Here is a 27373-nt window from a genome sequence, read left to right as displayed (position 1 = left end):
TGTACAGCAGAGCTGTGTGTATACATAATGTGCTACAGAGCTTGCTTCAGAGAAACTCTAATGGAGCCACAGTTAACTTTTAATTCCCATGAAAATGAGTGATATTAAACTCTCCATTTCTTTATACCACGGGGGAGGTTTTAATTAGTAAGGAAATAGGAAAAAACAATTTTTTTTGTTGTCTAAATTTGGGGCGCACCCTAAAGTCTGAAGAAATACAGTGTATGTCTGTATAATAGACATATACATAATATATTTGAAAACATACTATACGTGAATGGGTTATGGGATATACATGATCATTGACTCCGGGTTACACAAAATTACAAATTTTTATTTAAAATATTAAAATTACGTAGACATCAAAAATCACTAGGAATAAATAGAGCTAAGAAGGTAATCCTTATATAAATACACAGTCGCACATAAATAGAAAGCTGTAAACACATAAAGAAGTTATTTCTCCCACATGATGTCATCTTTCTTTAGCGTCATCTGAATCTTTTGCACATTTTTCAACAGTTGGAGGGAGGCCTTGCTGCTAGGGGTTGGAGTGCTTCTTGTCAAAGTTTCTTCATTGTTCCTTGGAGTAGCTGGAATTTCTTTTTTTCTTAAGGTAGTTGGTATATCTGCTTTGCAAGCCTCTCCTGCTACAGCTCGTCTGGCATTGGAAGAGAGTTTCTTCATTGACCGAGCTGCTTTCTTAAGTCTTATAACCTGAAAAACAAAAAGGTATTTTTTTTTTTTTTAAAAAAAGTAGGCAATAATTACAGCATTGATAGCGACATGCATTACCTACATAAATGATGAGAAATTGTCAAACAGTCAAAAGAAAGTCGGTATTTTGGCTAAAGAGGCAGAAACACAAATCACCAGACCAGCCACCAGCAACATGTTTCCTTATGGAAAATCTGAAAATGAGGTTCAATAGCTTACCTGCTTTCCTTTCTTAGGTTACATTCCCACAATGAGCTTTTTGTGAGTTTTTGATGCTGCATATTTTCACCAAGCAAAAAAATCACAGCATATTACAGTTCTCCGCTAAGTGGATGTAGTATATAGAATTCTCCTGCAAACTGCAACTGTTCATTGTGTCTTTACGTAGCGTAAACTGACCTGCTGTGCATTTTTTAAAACAACAACTAGTTAGTTAAATTTCCCCTGCGAATACGCTGAGTTTTATGTGCAAACTTTCTGCATAGATTTGCATTAGATGCAGAAAATCCGCAGGCAGAAATAGGCATACGAGTTTTTAGTGTTTCCACTGTGGATACGCACTAAAAACTCATGTAATCCACACATGACTGTATCATCAAAGCTTTGTCAATGCCAAATACAGGAAGTAATAAAAACAAAGCAGCTTTAATGAAAAGAAAAAGACAAAATCCAAAGCGCCAAAAATGCAATAACCTAATTTGTTTAATAGATGCAGAAAATCAGCACCATCAAAAACTCACCAAATGCTCATCGTGGGAAAATAGCCCAAAGTGAAGGTTTACAGACATGTCTGTATTCTATAGTTCATGATTTTTTGTTCTGATCTTATTTGTAACCCTGAATGAACCCTTCTGGAATGAAGCTAGGTAGGACTGATATAATGATGAGAACTGCAGGTCTGCATTATTTTTGTGCATGTATAAGAAGTGGACACAATTTAGAAAATATTATTGCTACAAAGATTGCATAATGAGTAGAAAAAAAACTCTATAATTTCATTTCTCACATTTGCTTGATGTCTTTTGAGCTTGAGAATTTGGTCACTTTTAGTTTCCATCTGTTTGACGAGACAATCCATTTCACGCTCTAAATCTTCACGTAAATCATTGTCCTTTGTATCATTTATTTGTTTCAGCAGCTCTTGATGGTCGCTTAAAAGAGAAACATATATAATGAAGATGATTCATCATCTTATTACAACACATTACATTTTGACTGAAAGGGTTATTTTATTAATTCATCACCTTACCATAGGATATTACTGATCTCCGGGGGTCCAACCTCAGATGGGGGCTCTGGAACCTGGATGGAGGTGTGTATGCTTGACCTTTGCTCCTTTATTTATGGGAAGGCTGGAAACTGCCAAGAGCTGTGTTGTTCTGCTTTCTTCAGCAATCCAACAAATAATAAAGTGGAGGTTGAGCATGCACACCTCTGCTCCTTTCAAAATGGGGCTTTGTAGAGCCCAGTTCCTGGGTTTCAGAACCCTGATCTTCAAGGGGTCCTAGCGGTCACACCCCCAAGTGATCAGCAAGTTATCCGCACCATGCTGATGGGAAAGTCAGAATTTTGGACAAGCAGCATGAATCGATGAACCCTTCCTATCAGCTGTCAACAGTTAAAGGGGTTTTCCTATATTATAAAACCCTATTACCTCGGCTACAGTTTGTTTGAAAACAAACAAACTTTTCTTTCCAACCCCAGATCTAGTGCTGAGCCTCTGCCGCTGCTCCCGATATCTTCAGTGCTGATGTCCAGTCAATAGCATTGCAGTCAATAAATGAGCTGCCCAAACCGCTGAGCTCACAGATTGGCTGCATTGCTGTTAACATGATGTCAGCACTGCAGACAAAAAGAAACACCAGGTACAGCAATGGAGACTCTACACTGGACCTGGGGGAGGGTGAGTAAAGAACTTTGCATTTTTTTAAACACTCTTTAGGGCTGGTGGAGCTCAAGTAATAGTTTTTGGAAGGTTTCCTCAAAATACGCTTAAGCATTGTGGTCAACCAAGGTCATCCCCTTCATGGCATGTCAGCATCTCCATTTAACATAATGCAACTGCAAAAAGAAATCCTGTCTGCATGGGCCAAAGTCCTGGGAAACTATTTCAACACTTATCGAGGCATAGATTCCACTCAATTAGTGCGGTTCTTCAGGCCAAAGAAGTCTAACATGCTGCTAGATGGATGTCCCTATAGTAATTGCTGCAGATAAAGAGCCACTGAGTACTAATAAGTACTAAATAAGATGAAATATCAATTAAAAAGGTTAAAGGGTTTGTCTAGTCAACAGATATTGATGACCTATCCTCAAGATACGCAATTAATATTAATACAGTGAGGGTCCGACGCCAGGCAACTAACCAATCAGAAGTTATTAGCGTCAGTGGCAGCTGGGTGTAAACACTTTACAGAATTGCAATTTACAGCTCCAATTAACGTTTGGTGGCCACTACAAAGCAGCTCCTAGTCAGCAGAATATTAATAGGAGATGTTCTGCAGTACTCAGTGGGAGTGCAGGGTATTGGACGCCCGCCACTCCAATATTAAAAGGTCTATAACACAGATGTGACATCAGTATCGGGTGACCAGACAATCCCGCTCTCTAAAACAACTAAAACAACAAAATGTATTTATGGCTTATTGTTTGTTTTTGGGTTTTTTACAGTTCAATGGGTACTCACAAACTCATTTGCTCTAGCTCGCCTTGGAGATCCAGCAGTAAATCGGTCAGGCTGTCCCCTGTAGAGTGTGCCGTATACATTACTGAAGTTCTGTTGGCTCCTAGGCTCCTAGGACATGGCTTGTGTCCTGCAGATCTCGAGCGCTGCTTGGCCACTGCTGGGCTCTGACTTCGATGCTTCATCATGTGAAGAACACTCTGAACATTTGCGCTGAGGGAATGGCTTGTACTGGTAGACTTTACAAGAGAAAGAATTAGATGATACTTAGTACAAAGCAGAATATAAACTTCCTAAAACGGATAAAAAAACAACCCTCACCTTTCCGGCTACAAATGGTAGATCTCCTGCCTTCACGGTAATCTTCGGTTCCAAAGTACTACTTTTACTTTCAGCAGGTTTCTTCTACACAAAATAAAAATATATTTTAGAAGTAACAGTAGATTCACTCCAAATTACAAAGGATCTGTTAGGTCTCCTGATAAACACTTGTTTTCCTTGTAAGACAATATTTTGGTTCATATTTTCCTCCTTTGTCCCGTTTCTCTTTCATTATTCCTTGAAATGAATGAATAAATTGACATCCTTACTCGCTGTCAGTCACCAGTGAGGGATACGGTGGGGATATGCAAATCCAGTGGGCAGGACGTTGAACTGAGTCTTTTTGCCACACCAAGAATGCACCAAGCAAGTTAATTTCAGTTTCTGAAGAGCGGAGTCTCTTATTAGAACACTAAAGATGCGTTGTGCTTTTTTTTGGCAAATGTGAAATTTGGTATGATCAGACCATCTTCCTGCACAGTCAGACACAGCCATTACACAGAACACAGCAGGGGCACATTTATAACATTATCTCAGCACAGGAACTGTGACTAAATGTACTTTGTAATGTAATGTACTTTACTCGTGTGAAAACCCCATTCAGGCCTATATTGAAGAAGGATGATCATGTGGAAACATGCGAGTGCTGTCCGAATGTAGATCACACAGTGCACTCACGGAACATGGACCAGTTAAAGTCAGTTGGCCAATACACATGTGCAAATCTCCACTCAAACTGCTGATCTGTGCTCAGATAATCGCAGTAAGCAATACTTTGCTCAGATTTGAGACTAGCCTCTCCCAGGGCCTATTGATGGGTCTGAGACAGACAGACCTCACATGGATAGAAAATTAATTTGCTGCAGATGTAAAATCTTCTCTGATCTTCACAGGAAAAACACAAACCAACTATTAAATCATTCATCTAAATACAGCCTTAAAGTGGTATTCCCATCACCAAGATCCTATACCAATATGTATTAGGTGTAATAATATTAGCAAATACCTCAAATTATAAATGCAGCATAGTTCTTCTGAATTGCTATATCACTTACCCCATGTGCAGGGCATTGCAGTAGCTTAGATATTCAAGGTTACGACCACTAACCTCTAACTATATGAATGGTCGTAACTACACTACATTTAATTGGAGGTATTTGCTAATATTATTATTACACCTACTACATATTGGGATAGGATCTTGGAGATGGGAATACCCCTTTAATCTCAGAATCTGTGCACGATAAAACAATATCTATGAATTTTAGGTGTAAAATGGTGTGCAGCTGTAGTCATAAAATCTTGGCTGTTTTCATTATTGCCACAGGAAAATGTCACTGAATACCAAAGAAAACAATGTAAAGACTCCTTTGGTGGCACTTCCAAAAGATTGGTCATGTTAAACACTTTTTTTTTTTTTTTACCTGCAACGGCTTCTTTTTCTTTACCTTCTTTTGGGAAGTATTTTCAGCAGATGATGATGCAAGTATAGGATTCACTTCGGGGCCAGTTTCCAGCTATAAATTAGAAAATTCTTGTTATATTAGGACCTCAAACATTATGATTCTAATCAAGCTGTTTTAAGAGAATCCCTTGGAAATCACCTAATGATCTACTGGGTTTCTTGCCTGATGACTTGGGAGGAAAGGATTGACCAATTTCCCAAGTTTTTCTTTCCCTGCACATTCAATTTAGGTTCCCTAGGATCATATTCCCGTATATTAGAGGAGTTGATGCAAAATATATATATATATATATATATATATATATATATATATATATATATATATATATATATATATATATATACAGTTGAAGCCAGAAGTTTACATACACTATATAAAAGGACACATATGTATGTTTTTCTCAATATCTGACATGAAATCAGAATAAACCTTTCCCGTTTTAGGTCAATTAGAATTACCATAGTCTTTAATATTTGCCAAATGCCAGAATAATGAGAGAGAATGTTTTAAGGCATTTTTATTACTTACTGCAAAGTCAAAAGTTTACATACATTTCATTAGTATTTGTTACCATTGCACTTAAACTGAATGACTTGGGTCAAACGTTTGGGATATCCTTACACAAGCTTCTCACAATAGTTGGTTGGAATTTGGGCCCACTCCTCCTGACAAAACTGGTGTAACTGATCCAGGTTTGTAGGTCACCTTGCTCGCACCTGTCTTTTCAGCTTTGTCCATAAATTTTCAATAGGATTGAGATAAGGGTTTTGTGATGGCCACTACAAAACATTGACTTTGTTATTCTTAAGCCACTTTGTTACCATTTTGGAAGTATGCTTCGGGTCATTGTCCATTTGGAAGACGCATTTCCGCCTGAGCTTTAAAGGGGTTTTCTCACGAACGAAAGTTGATTTTAATTAATAGATCTTGGAATAATAATAACTTCCACAATTGGATGTATTTAAATAAAATGTTCCTATGCGGAGATAATCTTATAAATGTGCCCCTGCTGTGTACTGTGTAATGGATGTGTCTGGCCATGCAAGAACATGGTCTGATCATACCACATCTCCTGGGCAAGGGAGGAAAGAAAAGAGTATACAGACATTACACAGGGGAACACTTATAAGATTATCTCAGCACTGGAACATTTTATTTAAACACATCCAATTGTGGAAGTTATTATTTCAAGATCTATTGATTAAAATCAACTTTAGGTTTGTGGGAAAACTCCTTTAACTTCCTGGCTGATGTCTTGAGATATTGCTTCAGTACTGTCACAATCTTCTTTTCTCATGATGTCATCTATTTTGTCAAGTGCACCAGTCCCTCCTGCAGCAAAACAACTCCACAACATGATGCTGCCATCCCGAGTGTTTCACAGTTGGGATGGTGTTCTTAATTCCAAGCTTCTCCCTTTTTCCTCCAAACATAAAGATGGTCATTATGACCAAAAGTTCCAATTTTAGTTTCATCAGACCACAGGACAGGTCTAAAAAAATTATGGTCTGTGTCCCTGTGTGCATTTGCAAACATTAATCTGACTTTTTATGTTTCTTTTGGAGTAATTGCTTCTTCCTGGCAGAGTGGCCTTTCAGCCCATGTTGATACACTACTCATGGTTATTGACACAATCTTACCAGCTTCCACCATCATCTTCACAAGGTCTTTTGCTTTTGTCCTTGGGTTGATATGCACATGTCAGACCAAAGCACGTTCATCTCTGGGACACAAAACCCGTCTCCTTCCTGAGCGGTATGATGGCTGGACATTCCTATCTTGTTTGTACTTGTGTATAATTATTTGTATAGATGAATGAGGCACCTTCAGGTATCTTGAAATTGTACCCAAAGATGAGCCAGACTTGTGCAAGTCCACAATTCTCTTCCTGATATCTTGGCTGATTTCTTTAGACTTTCCCATGATGTTACACAAAGAAGCAGTGTGTTCCAGGTGTGCATTAAAATAAATCCACAGGTGTGTCTCTACTGAGCGTGTACATAAAGTGCAGCACAGATTCATCTCAACTAAAAGCCGAGATTCTTAGATCAGGAACAGAACAGACATTTATAGGACATTTCATAACTTTCTTAAATTCTTATGAAAACATTTACAGAAGATAAATTGTGTACAGTAGTACAATGCAGTATTATTTCAGGAGTCGGTCCATTCTATACCGACTCAGACTCCAACTCCATAGCCCTGATCTCCAAGATCCTATCTCAATATGTAGTAGATGTAATAATAATAATGTTAGCAAATACCTCCAATTAGAAATGTATTATAGTTCTTCTCATTCGCTATGTCTCTTTCCTCGTGTGCAGGCATTGCAGGACTGTGGGTAGCCTTTGTTAAAACCACTCGTATAGTGACAGTTAGTTAGCTATTTGCTAGCGTTCGTAACCATGGAGACCCAAGCTACTGCAATGCCTGCACATGAGGAAAGGGACAAAGCAAATCAGAAGAACTATATGACATTTCTAATTGGAGGTATTTGCTAATATTATTACACCTACTACATATTGGGATAGGATTTTGGAGATGGTGATATCCCTTTAAATGGTTAAAAACAAAACATGACTCAACATTCTCCATTATTCAGCTTGGTTTTGATGAAATGAACTAAGTAAAAGTGGCCTTGAGCTCTGCACCCAGAATTGCTTGATGCAGCAATAAAACCCCAGTCTCCGTAAATTTTCCAGTTTGCTTAAAGTGTTGTAATGTGAGATTAGAAAATCTGATAAAAATATTTGAAATTACTCTCATTTCACTATGAGCATGAAGAATGACTACTGAAAATGAGCCTATTGATTTAACTAACCTGGAATACTTTGTCCTGCATTAATTTTCGATGGTGTTCCTCTGAATGTAATTTTTCCTCTAGTTGATGAATTTTGCTCTGAAGGGATAAAATAGTTTTCTGCATCAAACTTTACATAAAGCAACACCTTTATTCTGCATCTTAGATTACGAAGTACTACTGTACACACTCAAAGTAATATTATACCAATATGAATGAGATTTGAAAAATATTACTATATTTTAGATTTTAAGCCACATTCTGAACCCCATTTCACATTTAAAGGAAATTTGTCACCAGGTTTTTGCAACCCCTTTGAGAGCAGCATGATGTAAAGGGAAAGACCCAGATTCCAGCGATGTACCACTTGCTTGGCTACTTACTGTAGTTGTACCTGCTGCAGATCTAGCAGTTCTCTGAATGCGGAGCTCTTTATAGCCAAGCCCCCAACTCTGATTGTTCGTTTTTTGTGTACACTATGCATAGGCAGAAAGCTGCCAATGAGTGGGGGCTGAATTATACAGAGCTCATGAATATGGAGGACTACATGGCAGCAAGTATACTGCTCCTCTAGTGAATCTTCTGCTTACTTGATCAAAACCAGAGCAAACAGCCCAGTAAGTGACATCACAGGAATCAGGGTCTCTGCCTCTAAATTATGCTGCTCTCAGATTATGTGGCAAAACATGGTGACTAAAGACGAGCAAATAAATTGAATTGTACTCAAATTTTGCAAAAAGCCACATTTGCCAAAATGCAGATTTATTGTTATTGACATCTGTGCGGATTCAGCAAAAATGACAGCTGCTGGAAGTAATATTTCTGAACCATAATAGGCCATCAAAAGGTTCGAAAAAAAATCATTATGCTCACCTTACCACATGGCGCCCGGGGGAGTTCATCACAAGCCCATAAAAAATCACGGCGCAATGCCATTGACCTCCCCCGTGCACCTGTGCAGAACTCACCCAGGCGCCATGACACCTGGAAGTCTGACACAGCGTGAGAGAACAGAAGATACCAACGCAGGTGGTAGGGAAATCAGACAATGTGGCGAGGACTAGATGGGTGGCAGTATCGGAAAGGCCGGAAAATTGAGTGGAGGGAGCGTATAACAATCTTTTTCTTTTTTACATGTTGCGTTTTTTTACGCTCTGGGGTCTGGAGAGAAACCAGAATATATCATGCAACATTAAATTTGCGGAGAATAACTTGTACGCAAAACAAATTTTCCAAAAAAAACCCATGCTAACAGGCAAATTAAAATTTTGCATGATCCGCTCATCTCTACTGGCAACAGATTCCCTTTAAAATATAATCAAGAGTATTAGACCAATGTAACAACAATATTCAATATTTCCAGATGCTGTGTCTTACCTCTGCAATCTGCTGAGTGGCTGTGAGTCGGACACATTCTTTTTCTAATAACTCCAGTTTTTCCAGCTTGTCCTGTATATTATCTTTCTTTAGAAAAGCCTATAGATACATTGAGAAATACCATTTAAATGTAACTGTTCTCATCTCTGCAGAGCCAATCTGTCTAGGTTAGTAACTATCTTCAAAGAACAGGTCAGATTTTCTTGATTACTGCAATTATAAATACAGTGCATGAATAATAAGTTAATATTTGCATAAGATTCATCCCAAGGGCCGTGTAGCGAATGGGATACACACAGACATATTATATGAAACTTACATTAATTCACCTCTGTACCATTACATTTATATTAGATGTAACTGATACTACATATAAAAGGTACCTGCTGATCCATAATTGTGTTCTTATCCACTTCTGCATGCAGAACCATTTTCCTCATATAGCATAACTGCTTCTCGAGAAGCAAGCAACGTTCTTCAGCTGCATTTAACTGAGTTATTGCATCTAATATTGTGAAAAGAAACAAAGAGAAATAATTTAGGAAGCATCAATGTGGGGGAATCTTAAGGTGCATCTTGAAGCTCCTGGACTCCACAGCAAAACCCTTACAAAGAACCCCCAATTGTCACCATTTTTACACTGCTGTCCTATAATGCGTTTGTGCCCCTCACTACCCTTCCCAGATAACAGACAAGTGCAAAAGCACTCTTAGGCCGGGTTCACAGTGGTGTATTTCAGGGTCCATATTTGGGTCGCAATGCTCAGACTGACCGCACGACTCCTGACTCGAACATACAGCATCAAAAACACACATCAAGCTGTAAATTTGGGGTGCGAAGACCTGGGGTCAGTCCGGCCAAAAAAGTCCAGCAGACCAAATATGGACTGTGAAATATGCCCATCTGAACCCATCTTTAGTACTACTTACAATGTAGATGTACAGGTGCATCTCACTAAATTAGAATATCATCAAAAAGTTAATTTATTTCAGTGCTTCAATACAAAAAGTGAAACTCATATTATATAGTCATTACAAACAGTGATCTATTTCAAGTGTTTATTTCTGTTAATGTTGATTATGTCTTACAGCCAATGAAAACATAAATGTCATTATCTCAGTAAATTAGAATACTTTATAACAACAGCTTGAAAAATGTTTTTAAAATCCGAAATATATGTTCAGTAAATGCACTCAATACTTGGTCGGGGCTCCCTTTGCATCAATTACTGCATCAATGCAGCGTGGCATAGAGGCAATCAGCCTGTGGCAGTGCTGAGGTGTTATGGAAGCCCAGGTTGCTTTGATAGCAGCCTTCAGCTCGTCTGCATTGTTGGGTCTGGTGTCTCTCATCTTCTTCTTGACAATACCCCATAGATTCCCTAGGAGGTTAAAGTCAGGCGAGTTTGCTGCCAATCAAGCACAGTGATACTGTTGTTTTTAAACCAGGTATTGGTACTTTTGGCAGTGTGGACAGGTACCAAGTCCTGCTGGAGAATGAAATTTCCATCTCCAAAAAGCTTGTCGGCAGAGGGAAGCATGAAGTGCTCTAAAATTTCCCGGTAGACTGCTGCGCTGACTTTGGTCTTGATAAAACACAGTGGACCTACACTAGCAGATGACATGGCTCTACAAACCATCACTGATTGTGGAAACTTCACACTAGACCTCAAGCAGCTTGAATTGTGGCCTCTCCACTCTTCCTCCAGACTCTGGGGCCTTGATTTCCAAATGAAAATTGGAACTCTGGGACCTTGTTGAGTGTGTCAATGACTGCCTTCTGGACATCCGTCAAGTCAGCAGTCTTCCCCATGATTGTGCAGCCTACTGAAACAGACTAAGGGACCTTTTTAAACGCTTAAGAAGCCTTTGCAGGTGTTTTTTGTTAATCATTTTAATTTACTGAGATAATGACTTTTGTGTTTTCATTGGCTGTAAGCCATAATCATCAACATTAATAGAAATAAACACTTGAACTAGATCCCTCTGTTTGTAATGACTCTATATAATATAGGAGTTTCACTTTTTGTATTGAAGAACTGAAATAAACTTTTTGATGATATTCTAATTTAGTGAGATGCACCTGTATAACTGGACTACATGCCAAATTTTCGGCAGTCTGATAAACTAGTACACAAGAACTGAAGAGTCACGCTATATAACTACATATAAGTATTCTAGGGCATACACTAAGTTTCTGGGCTCAGTCCAAAGTTTAGAACAGTGCTCCCTACTAGGGTTGAGCGAGTATGTTCTGGCCGAGCTCCGAGTACTTATAGCTGCTCGGTGATCAGGGATGAAGCCCGAGTGCCAATGAGTGTCGTTCATAGTTCTAAGTGTAGCAACCCCCACCAAAAAGGAGACTATGAATGATACCTCTCTTGCTGAATATTTAGAAGTTTCTAAAGGATAGCATACTATGTAATCCATGAAAGTAGAGATGAGAGGATCACTTTGTGTAACCCTGGTCCAGGTCAGTGGTCCTGGTCCAGGATCAGCTTATAATTTGCCGGGCTTCACCTGTGCGCTGTATGTTGTACAGATGACGTCACACCAGTGAATCAAACATCTCGGAGAACTAGGACGCAGCTCCTGTACATGGCCAGAAAGCATGGACCTTAACAGTAGTTGCATGAAGCGATCTGCTAATCTCTACACGTGAGCTTTGTTGACCTTGTATGAATTAATGCATACCAAATAATACATTTTAGTCTCAAGAAACCTGCCTCACTAAATATAGAATTTACCATTTTTATGCATTATGGTTTCATGCTGAGTAGAATCAGTCTTTTCTTTGCAAAACCAAACCTTCTTATACTCCACTGTCTCCACAGGTAAGCTTGGTAAGTGGTTAGGGGCTTTAGACTTTTCTAGTTCCAGTCGGGAAATCTTCTCCTGAAGAGTCTTCAATGCGGACACAAGAGCTGTTGTGTTACAAGTCAAATAGTTCAAATTTATCGTGTTAAAAATAGGAAAATTTAAAAAGAACCCAAAAACAACATAATGATGTACAAATGAATGCTATATAATATTTGTAAGTGAGATGGAGAAATGGAAGCTGGTCACGAATGGGTTAATGGCAGCAGAACCATCCAATATCAGTTGGCTGGTCTACCATCTAACATCCATGGAGGCCCATTGACTCTCCCCAACAGGAGATGTTCGAGAAGAAGCATCAGGCTCTTGGATTTCAACATACCCAATCTTTTAGCTTTCAGAAGAGATAATCCACCGCTAGAAGTGGCTCTTTTTGTTCTTGCATATTACGAGCAGAAAATCCCCTCTTTTGTAAAACTCAGATTTCTTATTTTACCTGAGCTATTTGGAGCCTCGAGTATATCATACGGCTGAGGACTGTGGTGGTTTAAAGCAGATGATATCACTTTTCTTGAAGATGAAGACTTTGACTCAAGAAGATCCGAAACTGGAATAGAATTAGGAGGGTAGCAAAAGCTGGATAGGTAACTGTCCTTCAGCACAGAATCCATTTTAGGCTATAAATAAAGCAAATGGAAAATTAAAAATGGAAATAATGGATTATTCTAAAAGGTAAAAGACATGACTGCAGTCAGGTATACATTTTTCTGAAACCCTCTGGCGTTTTAAAGAAGGTATAGTTTAAAGGGTATATAACTTCATAAAAAAAACTAAAAATGTGGCTAAGCATACCTGTAGCACCAGCAACTTACCTGCCTGCTGTGCTTGGCGCCATTCTTCACCGGCACAGACTGCTCCTGCCGGGGATTCAGCTGCCTCTGACGGGGCGGGACTTCCAGCATCATTACGATTGACCGCCGACTCCCACAGTTAAGACAGCGGGGATCCGGCTGTCAATCAGAATGATGACAGAAGTCTCGCTTGTCATGTCGCAGATTCAGTTGAATCCCCGGCAGGAGCGGTCTGTGACCACTCTGTGCAATTTGTTGCAATTACCTGCCTGTTAGTGCTTAGCCACATTTTTAGTTTTTCCCTAAAGTCCTGGATATATATATCATTCAATTACCTGCCTGTTAGTGCTTAGCCACATTTTTAGTTTTTCCCTAAAGTCCTGGATATATATATCATTTAAAGTACCTTCTCCCTGCACTGCTGTAGTTTATTGAAAGTACTCCTATTTCTGTACGTAGTTACATAGTTAGTAAAGCCGAATAAAGACTTGCGTCCATCAAGTTCGACCTGTTAGTTCTGTAATTGCTAAAGTTGATCCAGAGGAGGGCAAAAACCCCAAATGATTTAGCCAATCTTCACCTGAGGAAAAATTCCCTCCCGACTCTGAAACCAGCAGTCAGAATAAATCCCTGTATCAACCTACTATTTTATTCTATTTTTAAGTATATGCAGAAATCTGCCTGGTATCTAGAAAAGCATCCAGTCCCCGCTTGAACTGGTTTAGTGAATCCGACATTACCGTCTCCTCACTCAGTGAATTCCATATTCTCACTGCTCTTACCGTAAAGAACCCCTTCCTATGCTGGTGCTGAAACCTTTTCTCTTCCAGTCTTAGTGAATGCCCTCTTGTTACCGTAATATCCCTCCTTTTGAACAAATCCCGGGCAAGGTCTCTATACTGTCCCCTAACATATTTGTACACATTTATTATGTCCCCCCTCAACCTTCTCTTTTCCAGGCTGAATAGTCCTAGTTTTGCCAACCTCTCTGGGTATTGCAGTCCCTCCATTCCCCTTACGTAGCTAGAGACCTGGCAATCACCTGGAGCGGTGCCGGGAGAATCCAGCAATGGCTCTTCAAACCATATCAGATACATGCTGCCAGTGGTTTGAGCAGCATGAATCAGCTGACAGGTGCCCTTTAAAAAGGACCTGCCGCTTCTTTAGATATGACCTTTTTTTTTTAAAGAGAATCTGTCAGCAGGTTTTTGCTCTGCTATCTGAGAGGAGCATGATGTAGTGACAGAAACCCTGATTCAAAAGATGTATCACTTACTGGTCGGCTTCCTGTAGTTTTGATAGAATCACTGTTTTATCTGCTGCAGATCTAGCAGTTCTCTGAATGCTGAGCTCTGTATTACCCCACCCACATCACTGATTGGCAGCTTTCTCTGTACACTGAAAATTGGCAAAATCTGCCAATCAGTGGTTGGGGCATGTTACACAAGAGCAGGAGGACAAAATGGCAGCAGGTTTACTAGTCCTGTAGTGATAATCTCCTGCTGATAAAACACTGATTTCATTGAATCAACAACAGACAGTCCAGTAAGTGGATCTCTTGAATCAGGGTATCTGCCACCACACCTTGCTGCTCTCAGATTAAATAGCAAAAACTTGCCAACAGATTCCCTTTAACAAAAATACTTTTGTTCCCTAAAATGTAACTATTCTGGAGCCTCATCAGACTAGTCCTGGTTCATTAGCACACAGCAAGGTGTTGTATATAAGCTGATTTTGCTCAAATATGTACAATCCTGTAATAACTGAATAAATGTTTAAAAAAATAAAATAAAAAAACAAAAGAGTCAGAGACCTGACAGGCTTCTTTTAAACGTATGTTCACAACCGCACTCTCTGATCAATACAAGAAAAAGATTTTACTAAATGGATGCCCAGCTACTAAACCTGTCTGACAGCTTCCACAATATTCTCAATAATTTGTAACATTTGCAGGTAACAGAATGGGATCACAGGATATCACACTGCAAGGCATCTGTTCACCATCAAAAAGAACAGAATTTAGAAGAAAAAAAACAACATTATAAAAAGGGATTGTCCTGTCTAAACTGATAAGTCTGCAGTCACTCTATGTGACTGCAGACTTGGGAATCCTCACATCGCCCATTGTGTGCTGGGAGGATTCTCCAGTGTCGACATAAGGAGTGGCAGGTGCGTGATCACAAGTGTGAGATTTCCATACATGCGATCACGAGCCGGCTAGGTGGGTGAGGCCTCGCTTAATGCAAGTGTATTGAGGGAAGCAGGACAAGTTTAGTCGGAATGTGGCCGGATGTACAGAAATCGCACGTGACTGCCCGCACCAGTGCTGGCACCAGAGAATCATCTCATCACGAAGTGCACGCGAAGTGAAGATTCACAGATCTGCAGTCACATAGAAGGACTCACAGGTCTGCAGACTTGTAGCCCAAGACCGGACAAACCCTTTAAGTGACTCCTTTTTTCCCCATGCCTCCTGCCATGGAGTCATTGAATTCTAATTTATAGATGACCAACAAAATCCATTAACCCAACATTGAATACCTAGAAAATAACAGATGCATAAATCCCTTCCTTGTTTTCATTCTGCATGACTCATTGAGAGTTTTCACTTCATCACTTTAATGAAGAGTGACTTCACATTTCCAGGCATAAGGAACTATTTTAATTGTCTCATTGATTCTATTTTTACGTTTTGAGATTTTTTTTTCCACATATTTGAGTTTGTCTTCATCATGAAATTCAACAGCCACGCCATCTGTATAAATAATCTGAAGCTTGCAGAAATTAGCATATTCTACCATAGAATACAGACAGAACTTAAAACTAGCCTACGACAGATGGTACAAGGATATCCTTCAAAACAAGGTTACGTCATATGTTGCCCATGAAAAAGTGAATATGCAGATTTCTCAATATTTTATAAAAAAGATAAAAAAATACTTAAACTTCAATTTAAAAGGTGCATCAAAAAGCAAAAAAGAAAATCAATTGCATTAGTAGATATTAAAGGGAAAATGTCATGACGTGGTATACTGCGATTAACCAGCTGATATAGGGTTACAGGGAATCTGTCAATATGATTAACCCTTCCAAGCAATCTATACGGGCACACAGGTCACAGAAAGTGGAATAAAATGATATCAGGTTACAGATAGCAAGGTGTTTTATGCTAGAGAAATGCATGATGTTCTTATATGCAAATCAACTATTAAAGGGAACCCGTCATGTGAAAAAAAGGCTATTTACCTGCAGATATGGGGTTAATATGCAGGTTAATAGCGTTCTGAACCTGCCCTGTGCAGGTTCAGAACGCTATTAACCTGCATAGAGACCCGCTGCCAGGGAGGAAATAAATTTTATTCCTCCCGGTAGCGTTCAACGTTAAGTCATGGTGGTGTGCCACCGGCGCAGGTTCAGTCACCGCTCCGTGAGTGACGGCTGTAACTAACTGACAGCAGGCTCTGCATTAGGACCTTCTGTCAGTCAGTGCAGGGGGCACGATTACCATTGCTGCTGTCTATACACCTAGCGGTGACTGAACCTGCGCCGGTGGCACACCACCATGACTTAACGCTGAACACTGCCAAAGAAAATAAAGTTAATTTCCTCCCGGCAGCAGGGCTCTAAGTGCAGGCACCAGGCGGGTTCAGAAAGCTATTAACCTGCCGATTAACCCTATATCTGCAGGTTAACAGAGTTTTGTCTCATGACAGGTTCCCTTTAAAATCTATAGGCCAGACACTGATCTGTAAGAGAATCTGCCGCCAAAGCTTATTTTAAATGAAAGGCCGTTACAAGTATGAGCCATGTAATGGTAATGACTGACACTTTGCTCTCATAATCTATAACTCTATAGTGAGATCAGAACTAAAAGTACAGCAGAAGTGAACTTTGTCTCATTACAACACACACTTGCAGCTGCAGTCCCCTCACAGTGCTTCAACTTCCATCTCAGATGCAGCCAGTGCGGGGAAGAGCAGCACAGCAGAGCTGACAGCACAGCTGCAAATGTGTGTGTAATGAGACATGGTTCAGCTCTGCTGTACTGTGTTAGCTCTGCTCCCACTGCAGAGCTATGCATGATTGTGAGAACAAAGTGTCAGTCAGTACAAATCTCACATTAGTAACACCTCTTTTTATTAAAAATAAGCTCTGGAGGCAGATTCTCATGCAGATCAGTGTCCGGCCCCTAGTCCTGAACAGCTCATTTACATATAAGCAAAATGCGGAATTCTTTGGAAGAAGACATTGGATCAATGATATCAAGGAATTCAACTTTCTATGATCCACATGCCCATACACATGATTTTAATAACAGATTCCCATTAATCTACTGTACTAAAAGTGTGGTATTCAAATAAAACTGAACTTTATTCTTCCTGTAAGGGGGGCTATAAGCACGCCCCAGTACTTCGACTGACAGCCAACTCTGAACTGATGTACCGCTATGTGTTTTGGTCGGCAGCCGGATTACACAGCCCGGTTATTATAAAGTCTAAATAGGCTGCCGATCAAAACACTTGTTTGTCAAGTGAAATGATCTTTTAGTTTGCACAAAACATACTCGTTCTCAGCAGCACTGTGATGCATTGCCCTTGTATACGACAGAAGCTGCCGAGAACAATGGCTGCCTCTGTGCACACAACAATCTATTACACGTTCACAGTACATCAAACTGTCTGGGTGTGTAAACAGGTAACCGCCAGACATTTCATATCTGATGGTCTTGCTTACTAATCAAACTCTTCTTGTCCTAAAGGCCCCGTCACACTTAGCGACGCTGCAACGATCCCGACAACGATAAGACCTGTCAGGGATCGTTGCTGCGTCGCTATGTGGTCGCTGGTGAGCTGTCAAACAGGCAGGCTCACCAACGATCAGGGGAGCAGCGACATCGTGGAAAGAATCTTTCCACGATGTGCTGCTCCTGGTTACCAGCCTGCTGAAGCAGGAGCAGGATGGTAACCATGGTAAACATCGGGTTACTAGGGGCGCACGCGCCCCTAGTAACCCGTTGTTTATCATGGTTACCACTCTGCTACAGTGAGCGGGAGGTTACCGCTCACTTTAGCAGGCTCGTAACCATGATAAACATCGGGTTACTAGGGGCACACGCACACCTAGTAACCCGTTGTTTATCATGGTTACCACTCTGCTACAGTGAGCGGGAGGTTACCGCACACTTTAGCAGGCTGGTAACCATGATAAACAACGGGTTACTAGGTGCGCGTGTGCCCCTAGTAACCCGATGTTTATCATGGTTACCAGCCTGATCGCTGCTCCCGCTGGTCACACACAGCGATGTGTGCTGACCAGCGGGAGAGCAACGACCAAAAAATGGTCCAGGACACTTTGCAGCGATCAGCGACCTCACAGCAGGGGCCTGATCGTGTAGCGACATCGCTGGTGAGGTCGCTGTGGCGTCACCAAAACCGTTACACAGCAGCGATCTCGCTATGTGAGACGGGGGCTTTAATCGAGCACACAATCAAAGAAGTCACAAATATTGCTTTCAAGCTGTTCTTCGAAATGACTGATTAGTGAGGGCGACCACCACTTATTCCCCCCCATATTGTATACAATTTCTCATCACATTACAGCAGGCAAAGGTTTGGTACCAGGCCGGTATAAACAAAGTCAATGAGTTCTGCAAGTACGAAGAGAAGTAGAACCGTAATTCCGTCTTGAAAATATGGTCCCCGAAAATTAAATACCAGTCTAAGTAATTGTACAACCATCTTCCCCTTCACCTACTTTTTTTTTCTCGTCTTACTTTCAGATCTTGAAGAATTGGGCCCCGAACGCTTCAACTGCAAAAAAAAGGGTAGAAAAACAAACAGAACCGAGGTCTGTGTATTTAGAAAGTTGTCGCCACCCATCTCCATGCCCGAACCCCTTCCCACTGCTGCCACCACCCTCTATCTTGCCAAGACCCCATCCCCTCAATAATTGCTATATAAGCATGCTTTAAGCTAGGGTTACATGTCACACAACACTGAAATAGCAGTGTCGCATTGCATCTGATGATTTCCTATGGTGTCTCATTGCGACTTCCTGTGACTGAGGCACCGAGTAGCAAATGCTTCCGAATGCGATGGATTTTCTGTAGCTGGTCACAAGTCACATCAGAATCACTTGACACAAACTTCAATGCAATGCAAACTCCCAGCTTTAAAATAGTTGTGTGATAAGTTGCGGAAAAGTTGCACTGCCGGACTTGGCTGCGTGACTTGTCAGAATTGCTGTTGCACCACACATATCGCCATGCTGCCAGAGTCTTATTGTTAATACTTACATTTTAAAAGGGAACTTGTCATTAGGTTTCCCTATAAAAGCTGTAGCCACCACATTCTCCAGCCATTTCTAACAAGCCCATTATATTCCTGAGGCTTTCTGATGTGCACAGTGGTTCCATGGGAGCGTCCAAACAATGCTTAGTGCCCGCTCTGCCTTGTAACGTCACACCTCTACCCATGAATGACGTAGATCAGGGGTCCCCAACAGCTCTCGGTCCCATAAATTGTGGCTCGCGGCTGTCTGCCAGCTTGGTGCATTAGCTCCAGGTCTAGCAAACAGCTATGAAGAGCAGGTCTACAGATGGTGAATTTTGGGAGTAAATATAATAGCAAAGGATCACGTGACCAAAGTAGGTATGTGCTCAGAAGGAAAAGTCCAACTTAGTTTATGAGAAAACCTTCGGCACCAATAATGCAAAAAAAAAAAAAAAACATTTTTCTTTTCCAAAAACAAAATTTTATTGGAATATTAGTGACCATGGAAAAGCTATAGCCAATGTTTCGGCAAAGAAAATTTTTTTTTGCATTACTGGTGCCGAAGGTTTTCTCATATACTGAATTTTGTGAGTAGCTCTGCACAGAAGAGCAGATCTGGATGCACATATACTGGTCTTAGGTTTAGAGATCATTTAGGTATTGTACGCTGGAGACGGGATGATACTACCTGTCAGTGGAGGTGCTTGAAGCTGGATGTGACCGTGTGGTGGGAGTGCTTGATGGGAGAATACTAAATGGGGGTATTGTGGGGACCCCTGGATCTTGGTATACTGCTTTGAGGGGATATCTGTGGAAAAGCTTTCGTTATCATTATACCCGTGATGCCTGTCGGATCATTCGGTGCACAATAGGATGCAGCACTGGACATCTTCAAGCTTTTTTCTTTTTTATAGAAGGTATACTGGACTGCCAGAAGGTTAGAAAAGTATTAAAAGCCTGGAGAATGTGATGGCAATGGCTTTTATAGGGAAAACCCGATGACAGGTTCCCTAAATTGGTTGACTATTTCTTCTATAACTTGTTTTCTAAAATTCAATACAAATCAAAATAGAAAAAAAATATATATAATTATCAACAGACATAGGGGAAGGGAGATCTGTGAGATTTACTCGAAATGTACCTATTATTAACCCTCCGTCACATACAATAGGCCTGACTGGCACATCTCTTTTACTTTCATTTTTCCTTCCTCACCAGATTGTGAGGAAATCCCCTCCCTCCAGGTAGTCTCCTGTCTCTAGCAGCTCTGTGAAACCTCATACCACAGTTGGATTGCAGAGCTTCAGGAGGACAGATATAACTGCGCTAATCTCTCAGGCTCATTGTATGTGAACACGTCACACTCAATAAGGTTGGTATTTTATGTTTTTATTCATCACAATTGTTTATTTAGCTTGTTTTATGAATGTATAGCACAAAGAGTGAGGATATTTCATAGAAATAAGGCAGATTAAAAAAGAAAGCGTGCTGCTCAGGCATATACAGTAGTTCCCTAACACATATTCCTTCTCTTGCTTCAGATTATCTGCTGAAATGGAGAGGAAAATGTACAATTTATCAAAAAACCTTGATGTTGAGGAAGTAACAAACATGCTGTTAGATGATGCAGACCCCACACTGAATGAGGATTTAGGAGAGGAAAGTGAGATTGATTCTTATGATGAGGTGGAAGTATGTGAAGTGGATTCTGAAACAGAGCAAGATGGTGACAGTGATGAGGATGAAGATGTAGAATCTTATTATATGGGAAAAGATAAAAAAAAACAATGGAACAAGAAGCCACTCCAGAAAAAATGTAGGGAACCTCAAAACATTATTACTCACCTTCCTGAAGTTATAGGAACTGCAAGTAATGCAAAAACTGCAGTTGAATGCTGGAATAGTTTATTCACAGATGACATTCTGGACTCTATTGTCACATATACCAACCAATAAATAGACATTATAAAGGACAAGTTCATCTGCAACAGAACCATCAAGGCCACAGATGAAATAGAACTGCGTGCTTTTTTTTGGATTATTATACCTTGCAGGAGCTTATAGGGCAAATAGACAAAGTTTGGAGGAACTTTGGAGTAAAGATGGGGATGGAGTTGAAAAATTTGGCCTTGTTATGTCCATAAACAGATTCAAGCTTCTAATTCGTTGCCTTCGGTTTGACGACAGAACTACCCGAACCGAACGTAAAACACATGACCGACTTGCTCCAATTCGTGATATATTCCAAAAATTTGTTGAAAACTGTAAAAAAAAAGCTATTGCCCTGGGGAGAATCTCACTATTGACGAAATGCTCCCTGGTTTTCGTGGTAAATGTGCCTTTCGTCAATATATTCCATCAAAGCCTAACAAATATGGAATAAAAATGTATGCCCTTGTTGATGCCAGTAAGACCTACACTTACAACCTGGAAGTTTATGCAGGAAAACAACCAGAAGGTCCTTACTGTGTCAGCAACAAACCCAGTGATGTTGTAAAAAGACTGGCTGAGCCCTTATTAGGATCGGATCGCAATATAACAGCTGACAATTGGTTTTCAAATTGTGATCTGATTGATTATCTGAAAATGCAGAAGCTTTCATATGTCGGAACTGTAAGAAAAAATAAAAAAGAATTGCCTACACAGTTTGTAAGTGTGAAAGGGAGACAACAGTACAGCAGTAGGTTTGCATTCCATAATGGAAAGGTTTTGGTTTCCTATGTACCACAAGCAAAAAAAATTGTACTTCTATCAACACTTCATGATGATGATGCCATCGATCCTGGGACTGAGGCACAAAAAAAAACGGAGATAATTACATTTTATAATGCAACCAAAGGGGGTGCTGATACAGCTGATCAGATGTGCTCAACTTTCAACGTCAGCAGAAACACCAAACGCTGGCCAATGGTCATATTTTTTGCTATGTTGAATTTGGGTGGTATAAATTCACAAGTCATTTACCTTGAAAACAAGCTTGAACCACTCCGTAGACGATTCTATCTGAAAAAACTGGCCCATGAACTAGTGCTTGGAGAGCTACGCAGGAGAAGTATGAAAACAATCGGTATCCCCTCTCGCCTTCAAGTTCAGCTCAAAAGATTCCGCCCAGAAGATGATAGTGAAAATTCACCACCTGCACCACCTCCCAAAAGAAGGAGATGCACCACCTGCACCACGGAAAGCGGAATCAGAAGGCTTTCTAATTATGAATGTCACAAATGTCATAATGCAATCTGCCTGACACATGCAAAAATTATGTGTAATTCTTGCTCTTTGCTCTGCAAGTGTAATTTTTCTGGAGAAACTTCAGGATCTAATTCTGATTGAATATGTGTTTAATAGTACTTAAGGTACCTTAAAATTAAGTTTGTTTCCATAAATTTTCTTTGTAGAGTTTTTTGACAGTCGAACTGGGGACTATTTGGCGGGAGTTTTGAAATGTTTGTATTTCAGAGTTATTAGTTTTATGTTAAGTAAATGGGTTTTTTTTTTGCACCTGATTATGTGTAGTCTCTTTTATTACATCCCTATGAAGCTCACTGATCACTTTTAGAGCACTGAAATTGCAAACATTAGATATTATAGGTATTTTTCTAGCCTGCGCCTGACAGTCACATTGTATGTGAACTCGTTAGAACCGATATTGTATGTGACGGAGGGTTAAGCTGAACATACACAATAGGCCGAACTATCATTCAGCTGACCGCTATCTCTCCCACCTTCATGAAACAGCTGCTGCCAAAATCATTTGACGTCGGCTTATCTCCCTGCAGAACAAAAGTTCTGGATTACAGTCGCCTGGTCCTTGTACCCCCAGATATAATCTGTTGGAGGACAGTCAGGATGTCCTCAAACACATTCGATTGTCGGCCAATCTCACCAAAATCAGCGATTTCGGATAACTTTAATCTAATGTATATGGGAACCTATAGGAAAAAGGATGCAATTCTGATAATAGCACATCAGCATAGATTCATGGTTGCCCCTGATATGCATTTGCCAGGTAAAATAACTTGCATTTATTGTAATCCATCTACCATAGATTTTTTTGTCCTAAAGCACACACGTACATTAGGCCATGTTTTGCATAGAGATGTAATAAGGGCATCTATAGAGGTGTATGGGGCCTTTGCTTTACCTCTGTATGCTTCCGATTTCATAATGCTCAGGTGCCCCACACAGTACGATGCTACATACAGCTTTGCTATTTGTAGGAGAGCTGCACTATTCACAGCATAGTACAGATTTTTAATGTATGGCACAGTTATTCTCAGAATCGGTGAGGTAGTCAGAGATTGTTTTCCCACACCAATAATAAAGTTATGGCATATCCCAGTGATAGGAATAATCCTATAACTGTATACCAAAAACAGGAAAATAACAGTGACAGGAGTATGTTATTTCTTCCCAATGCTACATTGGTAACCGGAGATTTCCCAGGATTCATTTACTATACTGTATCATCAGAGCCAACATGCCTGTTTGTTCTCTTTTATTGGGAAAATATCCAGTTCTTTCTGAGTCTATCTGCAGAGCTCGTCTGTGCCAGTTCTTGTAGGAGTGCTTTCCATCGTTTCATAGCCCTAGACTGAAGAACAGATAAAAAGGGTATACCCGACCCGCAGTGGATCACTCGCTACCTCAACATCTAAATGCAAGGAATTACTAAAAGCTAACTATATAAGACTAATCCATATAGATGGAAATGCTGTTGAATTTCTGCATGGATTTTAAAACAGAAAATCTTCAACAGATTGCAGTCCAAGCCATATGGATGAAATTGGGACAACTCATCTGTGTGCTTTGGAAACATTCCACAATGGACCTAACCAGTAAAGGGTGGTCTAAAATCCACAGCCTGTCGATTTATGTTCACAGCGGATTTTTCTCCTTTTAATACAGGTGGGTGGACAACTCTGCTGTGAATTCTGCACGTGTAGATTTTGCTGCAGATTTTCCAGCCCATGTGGACAGCTACTTACCGTGTTTTGACATTTTAGGCTAAGTGCTGCATGATGCGTAATACTATAGTGCACAGGCTTGAAATCTCTAGAGAGAATTATTAGCAATAACGGGATATACTAAACTGAAGCGTGCAGTCAGTTTGTCCAAATCCATTACTGGTGACATCAGGGCTGTGGAGTCGGTTACAATAATATAAATATTTAGAATAGCTGCTGTTAATACTGTATAATTCATTTATTTCAAAACAATTTCTCAAGACATAACTTTTCTATTTTCTATCTAGGTAACCTCGTTATTTTTACAAGTTGTCAAGAAAAAGCCTGATGTTACCATTTCACTACAGTAACGCTTGGATAAAAAGACTAGATGTGTATACAGGGAGAAGGGGCCACATCAGGAATGAAGAGGTGAAGAGTGAAAGAAAAACAGCAGCATTAACAAGTACAAAAAAAATTCCATATTTCTGCCAAGTCCCCTTTAAAGGGAATCAGTCACGAGGTTTTACTACCCCATCTGTGAGCAGCATGATGTAGGGGCAGAGATTCCAATTTCAGAGATGCATCATGTCTGGGCTGCTTGCTGCAGTTTTTATTAAATCCCTGTTTTATCTGCTGCCGATCTAGCAGTTCTCTCAATCCTGAGCTATGTATAACCCGCACACCACTGATTGGCAGCTTTAGGTGTACATTGTGCATAGGCAGAAAGCTGCCAATCAGTGGTCGATATGGCATTATATAGAGCTCATGACTATGGATGACTACCTGGCAGCAGGTTTATTAGTCTTAGGCCACGGCCCCACTATCAGGATTTGGTCAGTATTTTTTCTCATGAGTGGGAGCCAAAACCAGGAGTGGGTGATAAATGCAGAATTAGTGACTTGTTTCTAATATACATTTTCTCTGATTATTCCTCACCAGGTTTGGGCTCCCACTCCTGAGATAAAATACTGATAGTGGGGCCGTGGCCTAAGACTAATAAACCTACTGCCGAGAGATGCTACTGCGCAGGCGCGGCCGACGGTGCCATATTGCTGCAGGCAAATTTCCTTTTCCTCCAGCAAAATGGCGGCGCTTGTGCAGTGGTATCTGTCGGCAAACGATAGATGCTAATGCGCGGGTGCCATTTTGCTGGAGGAAAAAGAATTTGCCTGCAGCAATATGGCACCTCGGCAACAGAGAGATGCTACTGCACATGTGCGGGCGGCAGGGGCCATTTTGGTGCATGTAAATTTCAGGTTTGGAACACAATTACACAGGCAGTATGTAAAATAGGAGGCAGGTCAGTGAAGGCACAGGGAGCAGTCATAAGGGCATACAGATGAATATGTAATCAGAGCACCAGATAGAGCGCCCCCCACAGGCCGCCCCGAAGCATGGACATATCATTATGTCAGAAATGAAAATAAAGATTATAACAGAATCACTGGACGGATTTCATCAACAAAGGTATCATTTTACTCAGTGTAATGGCACCCATCTGACAGTGTATGTGGTTTACTAAGCACAATCCTGCTGACAGATGCACTTTAAGTGCACCCAATGCTGTCAGATAATGAAACATTACCAAGCACTTCTGGTCGTTCATAGCATTCAGTAATATAGGAGACGGGTCCGGTAAAGACACTGATGAAATGTCATGTAAAGCAAAAACGTCTCATCCAATCAAGAAATGTGGGCAAAATGGCATCTGCTTTGGGTAGTTTCCCTGGCATTTCACGCAGATTGAATTACTGGGCACTAGAATCCTCCCATAGAAAGAAAAATGCCTACTGAAGACTAAAGGGAATATGACTGCCCAGCTGGCCCACCATGCCACGTCCCCATACATGTACATTACAGGATGGGGCATTATATCCACTATCATATACTGCCCAGCTGGCCCACCATGCCCCATCCCCATACATGTACATTACAGAATGGGGCATTCCCGGGCATTATATCCATCATCATATACTGCCCAGCTGGCCCACCATGCCACATCCCCATACATGTACATTACAGGATGGGGCATTCCCGGGCATTATATCCACTATTATATACTGCCCAGCTGGCCCACCATGCCCCATCCCCATACATGTACATTACAGAATGGGGCATTCCCGGGCATTATATCCATCATCATATACTGCCCAGCTGGCCCACCATGCCACATCCCCATACATGTACATTACAGGATGGGGCATTCCCAGGCATTATATCCACTATTATATACTGCCCAGCTGGCCCACCATGCCACATCCCCATACATGTACATTACAGGATGGGGCATTCCCGGGCATTATATCCACTATTATATACTGCCCAGCTGGCCCACCATGCCACGTCCCCATACATGTACAATACAGGATGGGGCATATCGGGCATCATTTACTGCCATCTGTACTGGGACGACCACCACAATGGGCTCTAGAAAGGTCACATAATGGCAGCTGTGGACCATTATAGCAGCTACTGTCAGGTGGTCGCACCCACCAATGGATGAGAACGTTACACTGATAGCTGCAGAATGCACAGCACGACCTTCCATCCTGCTCTCATACACTGCACTAACCGACCTTGCACCGCAGCAGGCTGCACTGCTCGCCCTACACCAGCACCACAAGCATCCGCACGCGTAACGCAGCAGAACACACACATACCTGACTGTATATGCCGGACACTGCGATACACAAGGGCTCAGTGCTGTGTACGCCGAGCGCTGGGGGAGGAGCCTGGGTTACCCAGCAGACACGGCCCGCCCACAATCAGTCATATAAAGTGTTCACTAATGAAATCCCGCGTCTTATCTGAGCACATGATACACGCATGCTGATTGGAGAAGAGGACACACGGCCGTTTTTTTGTCTGTGATCTCATTGGTGGAATGGGAATAGAGCGGAGGTTAGACTGTTCTTGTGCCCCTTATCAGGGGGTTCTGTTATCACCTGTGGTAATAGTGCGGCGGCTGCGGCCTGTGTAGAGCAGTGTGTTCTATACTAGGTCATGGCGCCTACATTGAGGCTATGTTCCCACGATGCAGAAATGCTCCGGATTTTTCCTGACCGTTTGGCTGCGTGCCCATGTTGCGTATTACAAGCGTATATGCTGCGGAATTTCCGCAGCG

General features: G+C 41.0%; 1 protein-coding gene across 1 annotated transcript; it reads right to left on the bottom strand.

Moving 5' to 3' along the window:
- Nucleotides 1–313: 313 nt before the first annotated feature.
- CEP57L1 (centrosomal protein 57 like 1) lies at nt 314–27033 on the bottom strand. The gene is made up of 11 exons (XM_073675829.1): nt 26910–27033; nt 12677–12857; nt 12111–12287; nt 9748–9869; nt 9365–9463; nt 8009–8086; nt 5146–5238; nt 3722–3805; nt 3404–3639; nt 1724–1868; nt 314–717 (listed from the first exon to the last, which is right to left on the bottom strand). The coding sequence occupies exons 2-11, from the start codon at nt 12849–12851 to the stop codon at nt 457–459; spliced, it is 1470 nt and encodes a 489-aa protein (XP_073531930.1). The 5' UTR covers nt 12852–12857; nt 26910–27033; the 3' UTR covers nt 314–456.
- Nucleotides 27034–27373: the final 340 nt, after the last annotated feature.

This window comes from Phyllobates terribilis, unplaced genomic scaffold, assembly GCF_046119375.1.
Source record: "Phyllobates terribilis strain yellow unplaced genomic scaffold, ASM4611937v1 Scaffold_3__8_contigs__length_932513732, whole genome shotgun sequence".
NCBI classification, from domain to species: domain Eukaryota; kingdom Metazoa; phylum Chordata; class Amphibia; order Anura; family Dendrobatidae; genus Phyllobates; species Phyllobates terribilis.
The sequence above is the reverse complement of the archived record's forward strand: the minus strand, read 5'-3'. Positions and strand labels throughout refer to the sequence as shown.